This window comes from Phoxinus phoxinus (assembly GCF_949152265.1).
Source record: "Phoxinus phoxinus genome assembly, chromosome: 10".
Taxonomy (NCBI): Eukaryota; Metazoa; Chordata; class Actinopteri; order Cypriniformes; family Leuciscidae; genus Phoxinus; species Phoxinus phoxinus.
In genome coordinates, this window is record NC_136885.1 from 37,126,819 (window position 1) to 37,143,626 (window position 16,808).

At 50.2% G+C, this 16,808-nt stretch overlaps 1 protein-coding gene across 1 annotated transcript in view; it reads left to right on the plus strand.

The window, feature by feature from the left end:
- vps13b (vacuolar protein sorting 13 homolog B) overlaps positions 1–16,808 on the plus strand; it is a 214,153-nt gene that overhangs the window by 195,937 nt on the left and 1,408 nt on the right. Inside the window, exons 53-61 of the mRNA XM_079624835.1 lie at positions 3,081–3,208; positions 3,616–3,878; positions 4,199–4,314; positions 8,096–8,844; positions 9,029–9,205; positions 9,469–9,639; positions 9,798–9,974; positions 10,057–10,159; positions 12,938–13,187. Of these exons, the coding sequence (XP_079480961.1) occupies positions 3,081–3,208; positions 3,616–3,878; positions 4,199–4,314; positions 8,096–8,844; positions 9,029–9,205; positions 9,469–9,639; positions 9,798–9,974; positions 10,057–10,159; positions 12,938–13,187 (2,134 nt within the window). The remainder of the gene's footprint in view (positions 1–3,080; positions 3,209–3,615; positions 3,879–4,198; positions 4,315–8,095; positions 8,845–9,028; positions 9,206–9,468; positions 9,640–9,797; positions 9,975–10,056; positions 10,160–12,937; positions 13,188–16,808) is intronic.

Below are 16,808 nucleotides of genomic sequence, written 5' to 3' on the forward strand. Positions count from 1 at the left end.
CGTTCTGGAGATTGTTCCCGTAAACGCAGTCGGTCCGTTCTGGAGATTGTTCCCATAAACGCAGTCGGTCCGTTCTGGAGAGTGTTCCCGTAAACGCAGTCGGTTCGTTCTGGAGAGTGTTCCCGTAAACGCAGTCGGTCCGTTCTGGAGATTGTTCCCGTAAACGCAGTCGGTCCGTTCCGGAGATTGTTCCCGTAAACGCAGTCGGTCCGTTCTGGAGATTGTTCCCGTAAACGCAGTCGGTCCGTTCTGGAGATTGTTCCCGTAAACGCAGTCGGCCCGTTCTGGAGATTGTTCCCGTAAACGCAGTCGGTCCGTTCTGGAGATTGTTCCCGTAAACGCAGTCGGTCCGTTCTGGAGATTGTTCCCGTAAACGCAGTCGGTCCGTTCTGGAGATTGTTCCCGTAAACGCAGTCGGTCCGTTCTGGAGATTGTTACCGTAAACGCAGTCGGTCCGTTTTGGAGATTGTTCCCGTAAACGCAGTCGGTCCGTTCTGGAGAGTGTTCCCGTAAACGCAGTCGGTCCGTTCTGGAGATTGTTCCCGTAAACGCAGTCGGTCCGTTCTGGAGAGTGTTCCCGTAAACGCAGCCGGTCCGTTCTGGAGATTGTTCCCGTAAACGCAGTCGGCCCGTTCTGGAGATTGTTCCCGTAAATGCAGTCGGTCCGTTCTGGAGAGTGTTCCCGTAAACGCAGTCGGTCCGTTCTGGAGAGTGTTCCCGTAAACGCAGTCGGTCCGTTCTGGAGAGTGTTCCCGTAAACGCATGTCGGTTCGTTCTGGAGATTGTTCCCGTAAACGCAGTCGGTCCGTTCTGGAGATTGTTCCCGTAAACGCAGTCGGCCCGTTCTGGAGATTGTTCCCGTAAACGCAGTCGGTCCGTTCTGGAGATTGTTCCCGTAAACGCAGTCGGTCCATTCTGGAGATTGTTCCCGTAAACGCAGTCGGTCCGTTCTGGAGATTGTTCCCGTAAACGCAGTCGGTCCGTTCTGGAGAGTGTTCCCGTAAACGCAGTCGGTCCGTTCTGGAGAGTGTTCCCGTAAACGCAGTCGGTCCGTTCTGGAGATTGTTCCCGTAAACGCAGTCGGTCCGTTCTGGAGAGTGTTCCCGTAAACGCAGTCGGTCCGTTCTGGAGATTGTTCCCGTAAACGCAGTCGGTCCGTTCTGGAGATTGTTCCCGTAAACGCAGTCGGTCCGTTCTGGAGAGTGTTCCCGTAAACGCATGTCGGTTCGTTCTGGAGATTGTTCCCGTAAACGCAGTCGGTCCGTTCTGGAGATTGTTCCCGTAAACGCAGTCGGCCCGTTCTGGAGATTGTTCCCGTAAACGCAGTCGGTCCGTTCTGGAGATTGTTCCCGTAAACGCAGTCGGTCCGTTCTGGAGATTGTTCCCGTAAACGCAGTCGGTCCGTTCTGGAGATTGTTCCCGTAAACGCAGTCGGTCCGTTCTGGAGATTGTTCCCGTAAACGCAGTCGGTCCGTTCTGGAGAGTGTTCCCGTAAACGCAGTCGGTCCGTTCCGGAGAGTGTTCCCGTAAACGCATGTCGGTTCGTTCTGGAGATTGTTCCCGTAAACGCAGTCGGTCCGTTCTGGAGATTGTTCCCGTAAACGCAGTCGGTCCGTTCTGGAGATTGTTCCCGTAAACGCAGTCGGTCCGTTCTGGAGATTGTTCCCGTAAACGCAGTCGGTCCGTTCTGGAGAGTGTTCCCGTAAACGCAGTCGGTCCGTTCTGGAGAGTGTTCCCGTAAACGCAGTCGGTCCGTTCTGGAGATTGTTCCCGTAAACGCAGTCGGTCCGTTCTGGAGAGTGTTCCCGTAAACGCAGTCGGTCCGTTCTGGAGATTGTTCCCGTAAACGCAGTCGGTCCGTTCTGGAGATTGTTCCCGTAAACGCAGTCGGTCCGTTCTGGAGATTGTTCCCGTAAACGCAGTCGGTCCGTTCTGGAGATTGTTCCCGTAAACGCAGTCGGTCCGTTCTGGAGATTGTTCCCGTAAACGCAGTCGGTCCGTTCTGGAGATTGTTCCCGTAAACGCAGTCGGTCCGTTCTGGAGAGTGTTCCCGTAAACGCAGTCGGTCCGTTCTGGAGAGTGTTCCCGTAAACGCAGTCGGTCCGTTCTGGAGATTGTTCCCGTAAACGCAGTCGGTCCGTTCTGGAGATTGTTCCCGTAAACGCAGTCGGCCCGTTCTGGAGATTGTTCCCGTAAACGCAGTCGGTCCGTTCTGGAGAGTGTTCCCGTAAACGCAGTCGGTCCGTTCTGGAGATTGTTCCCGTAAACGCATGTCGGTTCGTTCTGGAGATTGTTCCCGTAAACGCAGTCGGTCCGTTCTGGAGATTGTTCCCGTAAACGCAGTCGGTCCGTTCTGGAGAGTGTTCCCGTAAACGCAGTCGGTTGTGTCTCTACAGAACGCTCAGCTGTGAGAACATCGGGTGTGCATCAGCAGTGCTGGATCTGCACACTCGGCCTTAAAGTGACAGTGCGCAATAAACCTAATGCCGTCTGTACACTTAATATTGATCAAACAACAAAATAAAAAGAGGAAAGCATTCACTGCTCTTTAATAAGGATTAATTATATTTAATTTATACAAATAAATATATATGCTTGAAAGAATAAAGGATGATATATTTAAGTTAAAGATGGCATAATCCTTCAATGAAGAAAAAAAAGATTGCATGTTCAAACTTAAAAATATATTTATATTAACAGGTTAATAGATGTTTTCTACGGGAATTTATAATGTGTTTGGAAATTTTTGAGAAATTCTAAATTAATGCATTACAATTTAACTAATCTCATTCGATTTTAGTCGACTAAATCTACTGTAGATTAGAACTAAAACAATTCAGAAACAATTCAGATTACTAAAATATGACTAAAACTAAAATGGCATTTTAGTCAAAATCAAAATTTGCTGTCAAAATGAACACTGCATCAGACATGCTGAGAAACATGAGATCAAACATCCATTCTGTGAGTCTGGTGTTTATTAATGACGCACCCGGCGTCTCGTCTGTGGTCAGTGAGGGACTCATCTCTGTGTGTGTGTGTGTGTGTGTGTGTGTCTGTGTGTGTGTGTGTGGCCTCAGACCTCTGGTTCTGACCTGTCAGGAGCATCTGGGCGTCACGTATCTGACAGTGAGTGAAGATCAGTGTCCACAAATGATGATTCACAACCGCTGCCCCAAGAGCCTCTTACTGAAGGAGAACGTCAGGGGTAACATACACACACACACACACTTACACACACACACACACACACACACACACACACACTAGCTCACACGCGCACACACAAACTTACACACACACACACACACACACACTAGGTCACACGCGCACACACACACGCTAGCTCTCACACACACACACACACACTAGCTCACACGCACAAGCACACACACACTTACACACACACTAGCTCTCACACACACACACACACACACTAGCTCACACACACACACACACACTAGCTCACACACACACACACACACATTTACACACACACCAACTCACACACACACACACACACTTACACACACACTAGCTCACACACACTCTCGCTCACACACCCACACACACACACACACGCAGTGTTAAAGATCATAAGTGTGTGTGTTTCAGAGCCTGTGAGGTCGGAGGTGGTCAGCCGGGCGGTTCCTGCTCTCTCTTCTGTCCATCATGAGTTGTTTTATCAGGCCTCCAGTTTTCCTGAGTGCCGACAGAAAGAGACGCTGCCCACCCTGCAGCTGCGCATCATCACGGACACGCCCCCCAGCCCCTCGGACACGCCCCCCAGCCCCTCAGACACGCCCACCAGCATCATGGACACGCCCACATCACCAGGCTGGACTGACGCCTTTGACATCAATTGTCCTGGAACACAGGTGCACAACACACACACCGTCCCGACTCTACAGCTGCACGACCTGAGGAGGAAATACTGTGAATTTTCTGATAAAAATTGTCATTGCGATTTAAAATCTGATTTATAATTAAAAAAAATTGCTCCAGGTTTATTGTACTTGTTTGTTGGCATTCACAATTTTATTATAACTACTATTATTATTATCATTATTGTTAATTTAAAATATCAAACAAAATAACACATATTCCTATTGTAATTTCACCATAAAATAATATAGTTTGAGAGAAAACAACATCCCAGTCCTCAGGATCGGTCTCTTGATCTCTGTGTGTTTTGCAGGTTGTTTTTCTTCCTGGTTTCGGCTGTTTGTACATCGATGTTGTTCAGCAGAGCGGCGCCATCACACTGACACTGGCGCCCGAGAGCAGCGCTGCAGACGCCAGCACACACCTCAGGTACAACACACTCCTGCTGCGTGTGTGAAGTCTCTCCACCGGAGGGCGTGAGTGTGTGTGTGTGTGGAGTCTCTCCACCGGAGGGCGTGAGTGTGTGTGTGTGTGTGTGTGTGTGTGGAGTCTCTCCACCGGAGGGCGTGAGTGTGTGTGTGTGTGTGTGCGTGTGTGGAGTCTCTCCACCGGAGGGCGTGAGTGTGTGTGTGTGTGTGTGTGTGTGTGTGTGTGTGTGTGTGTGGAGTCTCTCCACCGGAGGGCGTGAGTGTGTGTGTGTGTGGAGTCTCTCCACCGGAGGGCGTGAGTGTGTGTGTGTGTGTGTGTGTGTGTGGAGTCTCTCCACCGGAGGGCGTGAGTGTGTGTGTGTGTGTGTGTGTGTGTGTGCGTGTGTGTGTGCGTGTGTGTGTGTGTGTGTGTGGAGTCTCTCCACCGGAGGGCGTGTGTGTGTTGAGTCTCTCCACAAGAGGTTGTGAGTGTGTGTGTGTGTGTGTGTGTGTGGAGTCTCTCCACAAGAGGGCGTGAGTGTGTGTGTGTGTGTGTGCGTGTGTGTGTGTGTGTGTGGAGTCTCTCCACCGGAAGGCGTGTGTGTGTGTGTGTGTGTGTGTGTGTGTGTGTGTGTGTGTGTGGAGTCTTTCCACAAGAGTGCGTGAGTGTGTGTGTGTGTGTGTGTGGAGTCTCTCCACAAGAGGGCGTGAGTGTGTGTGTGTGTGTGTGTGTGTGTGTGTGTGTGCGTGTGTGTGTGTGTGTGTGTGGAGTCTCTCCACCGGAGGGCGTGTGTGTGTGTGTGTGTGTGTGTGTGTGTGTGTGTGTGGAGTCTCTCCACCGTAGGGCGTGTGTGTGTGTGTGTGTGTGTGTGTGTGTGTGTGGAGTCTCTCCACCGGAGGGCGTGTGTGTGTGTGTGTGTGTGTGTGTGTGTGTGTGTGTGTGTGTGTGTGTGTGGAGTCTCTCCCCCGGAGGGCCTGTGTGTGGAGTAGGGCTGTCAATCTTCGTCTATAATACTATTCGAATTCCATTCCTTATTTTATTTAATATTCAAATAATAAATGCTCAAATTCATCCTATTATTAATATTTGCGACATTACACAGGCTTATGGATCGTCAATGCCACTATAGCATTTGGTTGTTGTTACACGTTCTGTCCACTAGAGGGACAGCTAACATTACAATAAACATTTAGAAACGGGTGATCGCGTTTTTTTATTAACAATAAAACAGCGGAACAAAATGAATGACTTTAATTTGGCAACTTGAATGGACATTTTTCCACTGATCAGTTGTCTGATGTTGTGTCAGAGTTTCACAACTCTGTCAGTGATTGTTGCGCGGCTAGGACAGCAGACAGCTGGTAAGCCCCGTGATGAAGAGAAGAAAATAAGTCATTCTTGCCTGTTTTAGCAGCGGTTCCTTGGACAGATCGCCTATAGCTTGTCATGGTGTAGCGTTGTCAGATGTGCCCTAATGGTGCGTTCACACCGGACGCGAATAGCGCTTCAGGCGCGAGTGGACACAAAAGTGGTCAAGTGTATAACTAGACGCGGCAGGCGCGAATTTGACGCGCTATTCGCGTCCGGTGTGAACAGTTAGGTTGCAAGTTGAGGAGTGATATTTCATTCAGACTTTATTTGTGATTTAATTTTCCCATTTATGGTTTGAAATCCAAACACCTTCCACACATCGCTTCTCAAATTGTCAGGAGTGGTGATCTCCGTTTCCATGGAGACATTGCTCGCCGCCATTATTGACAGTATTGTTATGACGATGCAGCGTGGATAACGCGCACAATTGTGTTACGATTAAATGTTTTAATTGTTTATCAGACGAAACAAAAGCATTTCATTTTCACATGCCTGTGTAAGCCAAGTTGGCGAGAAAGGCAAGATATCATATAATAAAAAAAATAATAAAAAAATAAAAAAAGCAATATTCGAATTGTAACTTCAGCATTCGAATAGGATTGATTTTTTAATATTCGAATTATATTCGAATTTCGGAATTCGTTCCAACAGCCCTAGTGTGGAGTAGAGATGCGCGGACGGGCTATTATTTCATCCGCAACCGCATCACAAAACTCATCATCCGACCATGGCGTGTGTGTGTGTGTGTGTGTGTGGAGTCACTCCACCGGAGGGCGTGTGTGTGTGTGTGTGTGTGGATGGCGTGTGTGTGTGGAGTCTCTCCACAAGAGGTTGTGAGTGTGTGTGTGGAGTCACTCCACCGGAGGGCGTGTGTGTGTGTGTGTGTGTGTGGATGGCGTGTGTGTGTGGAGTCTCTCAACAAGAGGTTGTGAGTGTGTGTGTGTAAGTGTGTGTGTGGAGTCACTCCACCGGAGGGCGTGTGTGTGTGTGTGTGGATGGCGTGTGTGTGTGGAGTCTCTCCACAAGAGGGCGTGAGTGTGTGTGTGTGCGTGTGTGTGTGTGTGTGTGTGTGGAGTCTCTCCACCGTAGGGCGTGTGTGTGTGTGTGTGTGGAGTCTCTCCACAAGAGGGCGTGAGTGTGTGTGTGTGTGTGTGTGTGGAGTCACTCCACCGGAGGGCGTGTGTGTGTGTGTGTGTGTGTGGAGTCACTCCACCGGAGGGCGTGTGTGTGTGTGTGTGTGTGGAGTCACTCCACCGGAGGGCGTGTGTGTGTGTGTGTGTGTGGAGTCACTCCACCGGAGGGCGTGTGTGTGTGTGTGTGTGTGTGTGTGTGGAGTCACTCCACCGGAGGGCGTGTGTGTGTGTGTGTGTGGAGTCTCTCCACCAGAGGGTGTGTGTGTGTGTGTGTGTGTGTGTGTGTGGAGTCACTCCACCGGAGGGCGTGTGTGTGTGTGTGTGTGTGTGTGTGTGTGTGTGGAGTCACTCCACCGGAGGGCGTGTGTGTGTGTGTGTGTGTGGAGTCTCTCCACCGGAGGGCGTGTGTGTGTGTGTGTGTGTGTGTGTGTGTGGAGTCACTCCACCGGAGGGCGTGTGTGTGTGTGTGTGTGTGTGTGTGTGTGTGTGTGGAGTCACTCCACCGGAGGGCGTGTGTGTGTGTATGTGTGGAGTCTCTCCACCAGAGGGCGTGTGTGTGTGTGTGTGTGTGTGTGGAGTCACTCCACAAGAGGGCGTGTGTGTGTGTGTGTGTGTGTGTGTGTGTGTGTGTGGAGTCTCTCCACAAGAGGGCGTGTGTGTGTGTGTGTGTGTGTGTGTGTGTGTGGAGTCACTCCACCGGAGGGCGTGTGTGTGTGTGTGTGTGTGTGTGTGTGGAGTCACTCCACCGGAGGGCGTGTGTGTGTGTGTGTGTGTGTGTGTGGAGTCACTCCACCGGAGGGCGTGTGTGTGTGTGTGGAGTCTCTCCACCAGAGGGCGTGTGTGTGTGTGTGTGTGTGTGTGTGTGTGTGTGGAGTCTCTCCACCAGAGGGCGTGTGTGTGTGTGTGTGTGTGTGTGTGTGTGTGTGGAGTCTCTCCACCAGAGGGCAGTGTTTCACACACTCAGCTCAGTCAGAGTCGCATGAAAGGGAAGTTGCGCTGCTCTTTTCTCCTCTATTGTGGCGTATATCGAGTGAGACGCTTCTGGAACAGGAACAAATGTGGGCGGGGCTTGATATTAACTGTGAGGAGTTGATTGGATGGTTGTGGTTTGATTTTGGTGGATCTCATGTGAATGACAGGTTGCCCCGCCCTCGTCATCAAAGAGAAGAGATGCTGCTAGATTATTAACACAGTTATGATGATGTGCACGCATAAATCATTTACACTAAACACTGCAATATTCCACAAGGAAACTAGACTGGCCTCTTGATTTCATGATGACTGTGTGCTTCTCGCAGGCCGTCCAGTCCGACGCTGTCCTTCAGGGTTCTGCTGACGGAGGCGAGCGTGGCGCTCTGTGATGACATCACCAGCCGGTCAGGTTCGGTGGAGCTGCTGCGTCTCACCGTCTCTAAACTCCTGCTCCTGCTGCCGGCCGTCGGCGCTCCGCCCGACCGCACCGACCGCACCGCACACACCGTACAGCTGCTCTGCGGAGGCCTGCAGGTGGACAACCAGCTGTACCAGCGCGCCAGCTTCCACTTCCCCGTCATCATGTGCCAGGAGCCGCCGGGCGACCCCGCGCTGACCCCGGGCGACCCCGCGCTGACCCCGCAGGAGTTCTGCCACGCCTGCTTCTTCTCTCTGAGCCTCACGGTCTCCGGCTCCGGACAGCTGGACCGGCTCTCGCTGCGCATCCGCCCGGCGCGCGTGTATCTGGAGGACACCTTCCTCTACTACATGAAGACGCTCCTGCACACCTACATCCCAGAATGCACCCTGGCTGTGCGTGGCGAAGGCGCGGGGCTCCCGCGGGAGGTGCTGGAGTCGATGCGTGCGCTGGTGACGCCGCTACGCCTGCAGAAGCTCTCGATCGAACCCCTTCAGCTGCTGCTCTCCATCCACGCGTCTCTGAAGCTCTACATCGCCTCCGACCACACGCCGCTGTCCTTCTCGCTGTTCGAGCGCGGCCCTGTCTGCACCACCTCACGCCAGCTCGTACACACACTCGCCATGCACTACGCCGCCGGCGCGCTCTTCCGGGCAGGTGCGTGTCTCACACACACACACACACACACACACACACACACACACACCTGAGAACTTAACATGTAATCCATGAGCTTCTGTTCGTGACAGAAACGAGTCGACAGATGCGTTACTCTACAGTCACTGTGTGTTTGTTAAATTAACATAAGCTGGTGTGTGTGTGTGTGTGTGTGTGTGTGTAGGTTGGGTCGTCGGGTCTCTGGAGATTCTCGGCAGTCCCGCCAGTCTCGTTCGGAGTATCGGGAACGGCGTGTCAGATTTCTTCCGGTTGCCATACGAGGGTTTGACTCGCGGGCCGGGAGCCTTTATCAGCGGCGTCTCGAGAGGAACCAACTCATTCATCAAACACATCTCTAAAGGTGACACACACACACACACACACACACACTCACTCACACACACTCGGTCTGTAATGGTGGGTTTATTTGATTTAATATTGACTGTTTCCAGCTGCTACGGTGTTAGTACTGAATGAACAAACCTGTGTTAACAAACCTGCTGCGTCTCGTATCTGTACCTCAGTGCAGACGTTGATGTGCGTTTGGACAGATGTGTGTCTCTCTCACTGACACGTTAGTGTGTTTGTGTGTGTGTGTGTGTGTGTGTGTGTGTCTGTCTACAGGGACTCTGACGTCCATCACGAATCTAGCCACGAGTCTGGCGCGGAACATGGACCGTCTGTCGCTGGACGACGAGCATTACACGCGCCAGGAGGAGTGGAGGAGGCAGCTGCCGGAGACTCTGGGAGACGGGCTGAGACAAGGCCTGTCCAGACTGGGCATCAGCCTGCTGGGTGAGACACACACACACACACACACACTTACGAGTGCAGTCCGCTTCTGCAGCGCTGTATACAACACAGATTATTCACAGCAGCCTCACAGTGGTCAGCAGGACAATAACAGAATTAATGGTGTGTGTGTGTGTGTGTGTGTGTGTGTGTGTGTGTAGGCGCGGTCGCAGGAATCGTGGATCAGCCCATGCAGACGTTCACACGGACGCTGGATCTGCCGAGCTCGGCGAGCAGCACGGCCCGCGGCGTCATCTCAGGGGTGGGGAAAGGCATTGTGGGAGTTTTCACAAAGCCAATCGGAGGAGCAGCTGAGCTGGTGTCGCAGACGGGATACGGTATGAGGCGTTCATGCACACGCGCGCAGGACAGTGTGTTGATGTGCAGGTGTGCAGTGACCCGTGTGTGTGTGTGTCTCAGGTCTGCTTCACGGCGCGGGTCTCTGGCAGCTTCCCAAACAGCTGCACCCGCCGACAGACTCCAGATCAGCCGACGCCCCCAACAGCCACGTCAAATACGTCTGGTAAGCCTACGCTTCACTTCACAACCAGGACCCAAAAATGTCTCAGGTTACGACTGTAACCCACGTTCCCTGAGAACCGGGAACTCGCACTGCGTCTGAAGAGCTTATATTCAATCACGGCAGTCGATATTGACACACACAGGCTGTCAGCGACAGTGTTCCCTACGGCCACTGCCCAAGCTAGAAGCCTCAAAGAGGCTCCGATACCACGAAGCCAAGGCCGCTCAAGGGCTTGGAACCAACAGCTTCCGTGGAAGGGGTTCCTTTAAAAGCGCTATACAAATAAATGTGAATTGAATTGAATTGGCCTCTCTGAACTTTCCCCTCACTGTCTCGACGGCGGTGCTGAACCGTTCAGAAGGCGACGACACAGGTACAACGAGAAGAAAGGCTTTTTCTTTCTCCCCGGTGTCATCCCAGTTGAACCACAGATGCTTATCCCTGGCTGCCATCGAGAGTCCGATCACGGCGGCTGCTTGTTTGGTGGCCCGGAGAGCTAATCTGTGGTGTCGCGAGGCCCTTGCAACACTGCTATTGTGTGCAAGGCATGACCAGCCAGACCCGCCGGCACGTATGCCCGGCCTTTTAATCGCGATGTCATATTTTAGTGGCTTAAACGGCAGGGCCGGAGCACTTAGTGTCAGTGCCTGTCCATAGAATGGAGTGCTCACGGGAGCTGGAGCGCTTACGGCCGGAAAGAAACCGTTCGTAAACGTCTGCCACGAGCGTCTCTTCCCTCGCGCGCTCCTACGGCAGCAACGCCTCGCTGAGCGTGTTCCGTAACTCACAGCTCATCTTGCGCGGGGCACAGTGGCTGTGAGGGTTCGGGTCTGAATCCTCTTCACACTCATCAGCCTCTGTGGGGCGCGGGAGATAGACAACTCTCTCGAACTCCTCGGCGAGTTCCCTCTGAAACCCGACTCTAGTTTCTGCTCCGCCTCAGTGCGAGCGGGACCTGAGCGCCTGGCATAGATGCCTGTCCCTCTTCCCAAAGGAAAATCTCTCAGTTGGCACAAGCAGATCCCTCAAGAACTGATTGTGCGCGCTCTGAGCCCAAACAAACGCACAAGTTGTGTGTGTCATCAGGTGTCAAATATCTTAGACACGGATCCACACACTTCCTGAAGCGTTTTTCACAAGCCATGATTACCTTTTGAAGTTTCAGGTTGAAGCGTACAAACAAAACAGTCCCTTCAGACGATAAGAGGTTGGCATGTTCTCTAGGCGCCCCTTTTATACTCACACTGGTAGTGACATCATAGGCTGCTGCCGGTCAATATCGATTGCCGTGATTGGATAACTGTACGTACACACCGCCGCCGACTTGAGCTGCAAAGAAGCTCTGGCCGCCCCGTCCAGGACATTGTCAAAAGTACGGGGAAGCTTTTGGCGCTTTGGCCGCTCTGACGTAGCAGCGGGAGGAGAGAAGTGTCACAACATGAAATGTAAACAGAAAAAAAACAAGCAATACATTGACACTAGAAACCTTTTATAATGACAGCATTTTTATAACCGTTTTGGTCACATTTGGTCGGGGGGAAAAAGAATAATTAGCTATTATTATTGTTTGCATCTAGTGAAATTGGTCAAATCGGTGTTACCGTGAGCAAATGAATCCCGCTTAAAGGCCGTGTTGCAGGTTAAATTTTTCAACGAATTTGTGCAATTTGCTTGTTGGTAATGAACATTTAAACTGTTATCCATTGTATTTTATGTTGTTGGGTATCACAAAACGGAATATAATACGAAAAAGTAGGTACTATCTTACAGCGCCAACGATTCTCCTTTCCGCCACAATGCATTCCATGACGTCACCTTGGGGAGAGAGTTTACCAAAGCCCGCCTGGAGAGCGTTGAGAGCGACTAGAGAGACGAGTAGTGGACGAGAGTATTCAGATTATAGAACATGATCATTGTCTATACAACACATCTATAGTCACCTATAACTGTTTAAGTTGGTTCATAAGACTTTGTGAAAAAAGTAAACAAACAACATACTCGTGCGTGCTGGCTTGAAGGGGACCATGATCCTGAGATGTGTGTATGCTATCTTCAGCACAAACGGGTTCAGGCAGCATTCAGCATTCAGTCACATCTGGTCGCGGGGTGAGCTCCTCGACCAGCGACCCAAACGCACTCACTGCCCAACAGCACAAGCTTTCCAGCGCAGTTTCCATGGGACGGCACCGCCCGCACGAGCACCTGCCGAACACCGCGACAGACACACGGCGGCTACGTTTGCAACAACATTTTCACCGGAGGAAGAGAAACGCTTAGAAACGCCCATATAGCAGCACGATGCCTTCTATTTCTAGATGACAAAGACAAAGTTTACCAGTACTATGACAAAGGCTACCGGTAACGTTATCTGAACTAACGTCATGATCACCGCCACTATAAAGAAAACGTTGATTTTTCACTCGGTGCTATTCAATGACAGTAAAAAAAAAGATGTGTCTGATTGACGCTCTGGTCGCTGATGCGACGCCGAGGGATTTGACGCTCCTTGCAGCGGAGAGAAGCTTCCATTGAAAATGAATGACTTCCGGTAACTTTGGAAGCTCAAGTCGGCGGCGGCGTGTACGCGTCTCAGACACCGGTTCACGCGGAGGCATTCCCCAAAGCATCATCGACGCAGTGCGAGTTCCCTTTCGAAAGGAAACCTGGATATATGAGTTAAGACCTAAAAAATCATGGAAGTTTCTGTAAAGAATATACATTTTTCTTATGTCAAGCTTTGCCCTTTGACCTTTGCCGTGTGTGTGTGTGTGTCTGCAGGAAGATGCTGCAGTCTCTGGGCCGCCCCGAGCTCCACATGGCTCTGGATGTGTGTATGGTGAGCGGGTCGGGTCAGGAACACGCCGGCTGTCTGCTTCTGAGCGGAGAGGTTCTGTTCGTGGTCAGTGTGTGTGAGGACGCGCAGCAGCAGGCCTTTCCCATCACTGAGATCCAGTGTGAACTCGACACACACACGCCTGGACGCATCACACTCACACTGCAGCAGCACCGCGTGACCAGTGACACAGAGGTACACACACACACACTCACTCACTAACTTACACACACACTCACTCACTAACTTACACACACACTCACTCACTCACTCACACACACACACACACACACTCACTCACTAACTTACACACACACTCACTCACTAACTTACACACACACTCACTCACTCACTCACACACACACACACACACACACACACACTCACTCACTCACTCACTCACTCACTCACTCACTCACTCACTCACTCACTCACTCACACACACACACACTCACTCACTCACACACAAACACACTCACTCACTCACACACACACTTACACACTCACATTCACTCACTCACTCACTCACTCACTCACTCACACACACACTCACTCACTCACACACACACACTCACTCACACACACACTCACTCACACACACACTCACACACTCACACTCACTCACTCATTCACTCACTCACACTCACTCACTCACACTCACTCACTCACTCACTCACTCACTCACTCACACACACACTCACTCACTCACACACACACACACACTCACTCACACACACACTCACACACTCACACTCACTCACTCACTCACTCACTCACACTCACTCACTCACACTCACTCACTCACTCACACACTCACTCACTCACACACACTCACTCACACACACACACTCAAACACACACACACACACACACACACACACTCACTCACTCACACACTCACTCACACACACTCACTCACTCACTCACTCACATAAGCACACTCACACACACACACACTCACTCACACACACACTCACACACTCACACTCACTCACTCACTCACTCACACTCACTCACTCACACTCACTCACTCACTCACACACTCACTCACACACACTCACTCACACACACACACACTCAAACACACACACACACACACACACACACACACACACACTCACTCACACACTCACTCACACACACTCACTCACACACACTCACTCACTCACTCACATAAGCACACACACACACACACACACACTCACTCACCTAACCGTTGTTAATGTTTGCAAATGAAACAGTGTTATTTTAATATCATTGAGATACTTGGTTAGGTTAGGGTTATTAACGGATGCGTCTTCAGCCGCTTCTGGAAAATGGCAACACTTGTCCATGTTTTCACTGTTACACATCTTCTGGAAGTGTTAATCTCTGTCTGTTTATTAGCATGACTGTGTCTCGATCATGTGTGTATAGATCATGTGTGTATAGATCATGTGTGTGTCTCGATCATGTGTGTGTCTCGATCATGTGTGTGTCTCGATCATGTGTGTGTCGATCATGTGTGTATAGATCATGTGTGTATAGATCATGTGTGTGTCTCGATCATGTGTGTGTCTCGATCATGTGTGTGTCTCGATCATGTGTGTGTCTCGATCATGTGTGTGTCTCGATCATGTGTGTGTCTCGATCATGTGTGTGTCTCGATCATGTGTGTGTCTCGATCATGTGTGTGTCTCGATCATGTGTGTGTCTCGATCATGTGTGTGTCTCGATCATGTGTGTGTCTCGATCATGTGTGTGTCTCGATCATGTGTGTGTCTCGATCATGTGTGTCTCGATCATGTGTGTCTCGATCATGTGTGTGTCTCGATCATGTGTGTCTCGATCATGTGTGTGTCTCGATCATGTGTGTGTCTCGATCATGTGTGTGTCTCGATCATGTGTGTGTCTCGATCATGTGTGTATAGATCATGTGTGTGTCTCGATCATGTGTCTCGATCATGTGTGTCTCGATCATGTGTGTCTCGATCATGTGTGTGTCTCGATCATGTGTGTGTCTCGATCATGTGTGTGTCTCGATCATGTGTGTGTCTCGATCATGTGTGTGTCTCGATCATGTGTGTCTCGATCATGTGTGTGTATAGATCATGTGTGTGTCTCGATCATGTGTGTGTCTCGATCATGTGTGTGTCTCGATCATGTGTGTATAGATCATGTGTGTATAGATCATGTGTGTCTCGATCATGTGTGTGTCTCGATCATGTGTGTGTCTCGATCATGTGTGTGTCTCGATCATGTGTGTGTCTCGATCATGTGTGTCTCGATCATGTGTGTCTCGATCATGTGTGTGTATAGATCATGTGTGTCTCGATCATGTGTGTGTCTCGATCATGTGTGTGTCTCGATCATGTGTGTATAGATCATGTGTGTGTCTCGATCATGTGTCTCGATCATGTGTGTCTCGATCATGTGTGTGTCTCGATCATGTGTGTGTAGATCGTGACTGTGTCTCGATCATGTGTGTGTCTCGATCATGTGTGTGTATAGATCATGTGTGTGTATAGATCATGTGTGTCTCGATCATGTGTGTGTCTCGATCATGTGTGTCTCGATCATGTGTGTGTCTCGATCATGTGTGTGTAGATCGTGACTGTGTCTCGATCATGTGTGTCTCGATCATGTGTGTGTATAGATCATGTGTGTGTATAGATCATGTGTGTCTCGATCATGTGTGTGTCTCGATCATGTGTGTGTCTCGATCATGTGTGTGTCTCGATCATGTGTGTGTCTCGATCATGTGTGTGTCTCGATCATGTGTGTATAGATCATGTGTGTGTCTCGATCATGTGTGTCTCGATCATGTGTGTGTCTCGATCATGTGTGTGTCTCGATCATGTGTGTATAGATCATGTGTGTGTCTCGATCATGTGTGTGTCTCGATCATGTGTGTGTAGATCGTGACTGTGTCTCGATCATGTGTGTGTCTCGATCATGTGTGTGTCTCGATCATGTGTGTCTCGATCATGTGTGTGTATAGATCATGTGTGTGTATAGATCATGTGTGTCTCGATCATGTGTGTCTCGATCATGTGTGTGTCTCGATCATGTGTGTATAGATCATGTGTGTGTCTCGATCATGTGTGTGTCTCGATCATGTGTGTGTCTCGATCATGTGTGTGTCTCGATCATGTGTGTATAGATCATGTGTGTGTCTCGATCATGTGTGTCTCGATCATGTGTGTGTCTCGATCATGTGTGTGTCTCGATCATGTGTGTGTAGATCGTGACTGTGTCTCGATCATGTGTGTGTCTCGATCATGTGTGTGTAGATCGTGACTGTGTCTCGATCATGTGTGTGTCTCGATCATGTGTGTGTCTCGATCATGTGTGTATAGATCATGTGTGTGTCTCGATCATGTGTGTCTCGATCATGACTGTGTATAATCGTGTGTCTCGATCATGACTGTGTCTCGATCATGTGTGTGTCTCGATCATGTGTGTGTCTCGATCATGTGTGTATAGGACATGACTGTGTATAATCATGTGTGTGTCTCGATCATGTGTGTATAGGACATGACTGTGTATAATCATGTGTGTGTCTCGATCATGTGTGTATAGGACATGACTGTGTATAATCGTGTGTGTGTCTCGATCATGTGTGTGTATAGGACATGACTGTGTATAATCATATGTGTGTCTCGATCATGTGTGTATAATCGTGTGTGTGTCTCGATCATGTGTGTATAGGACATGACTGTGTATAATCGTGTGTGTGTCTCGATCATGTGTGTGTATAGGACATGACTGTGTATAATCATATGTGTGTCTCGATCATGTGTGTATAATCGTGTGTGTGTCTCGATCATGTGTGTA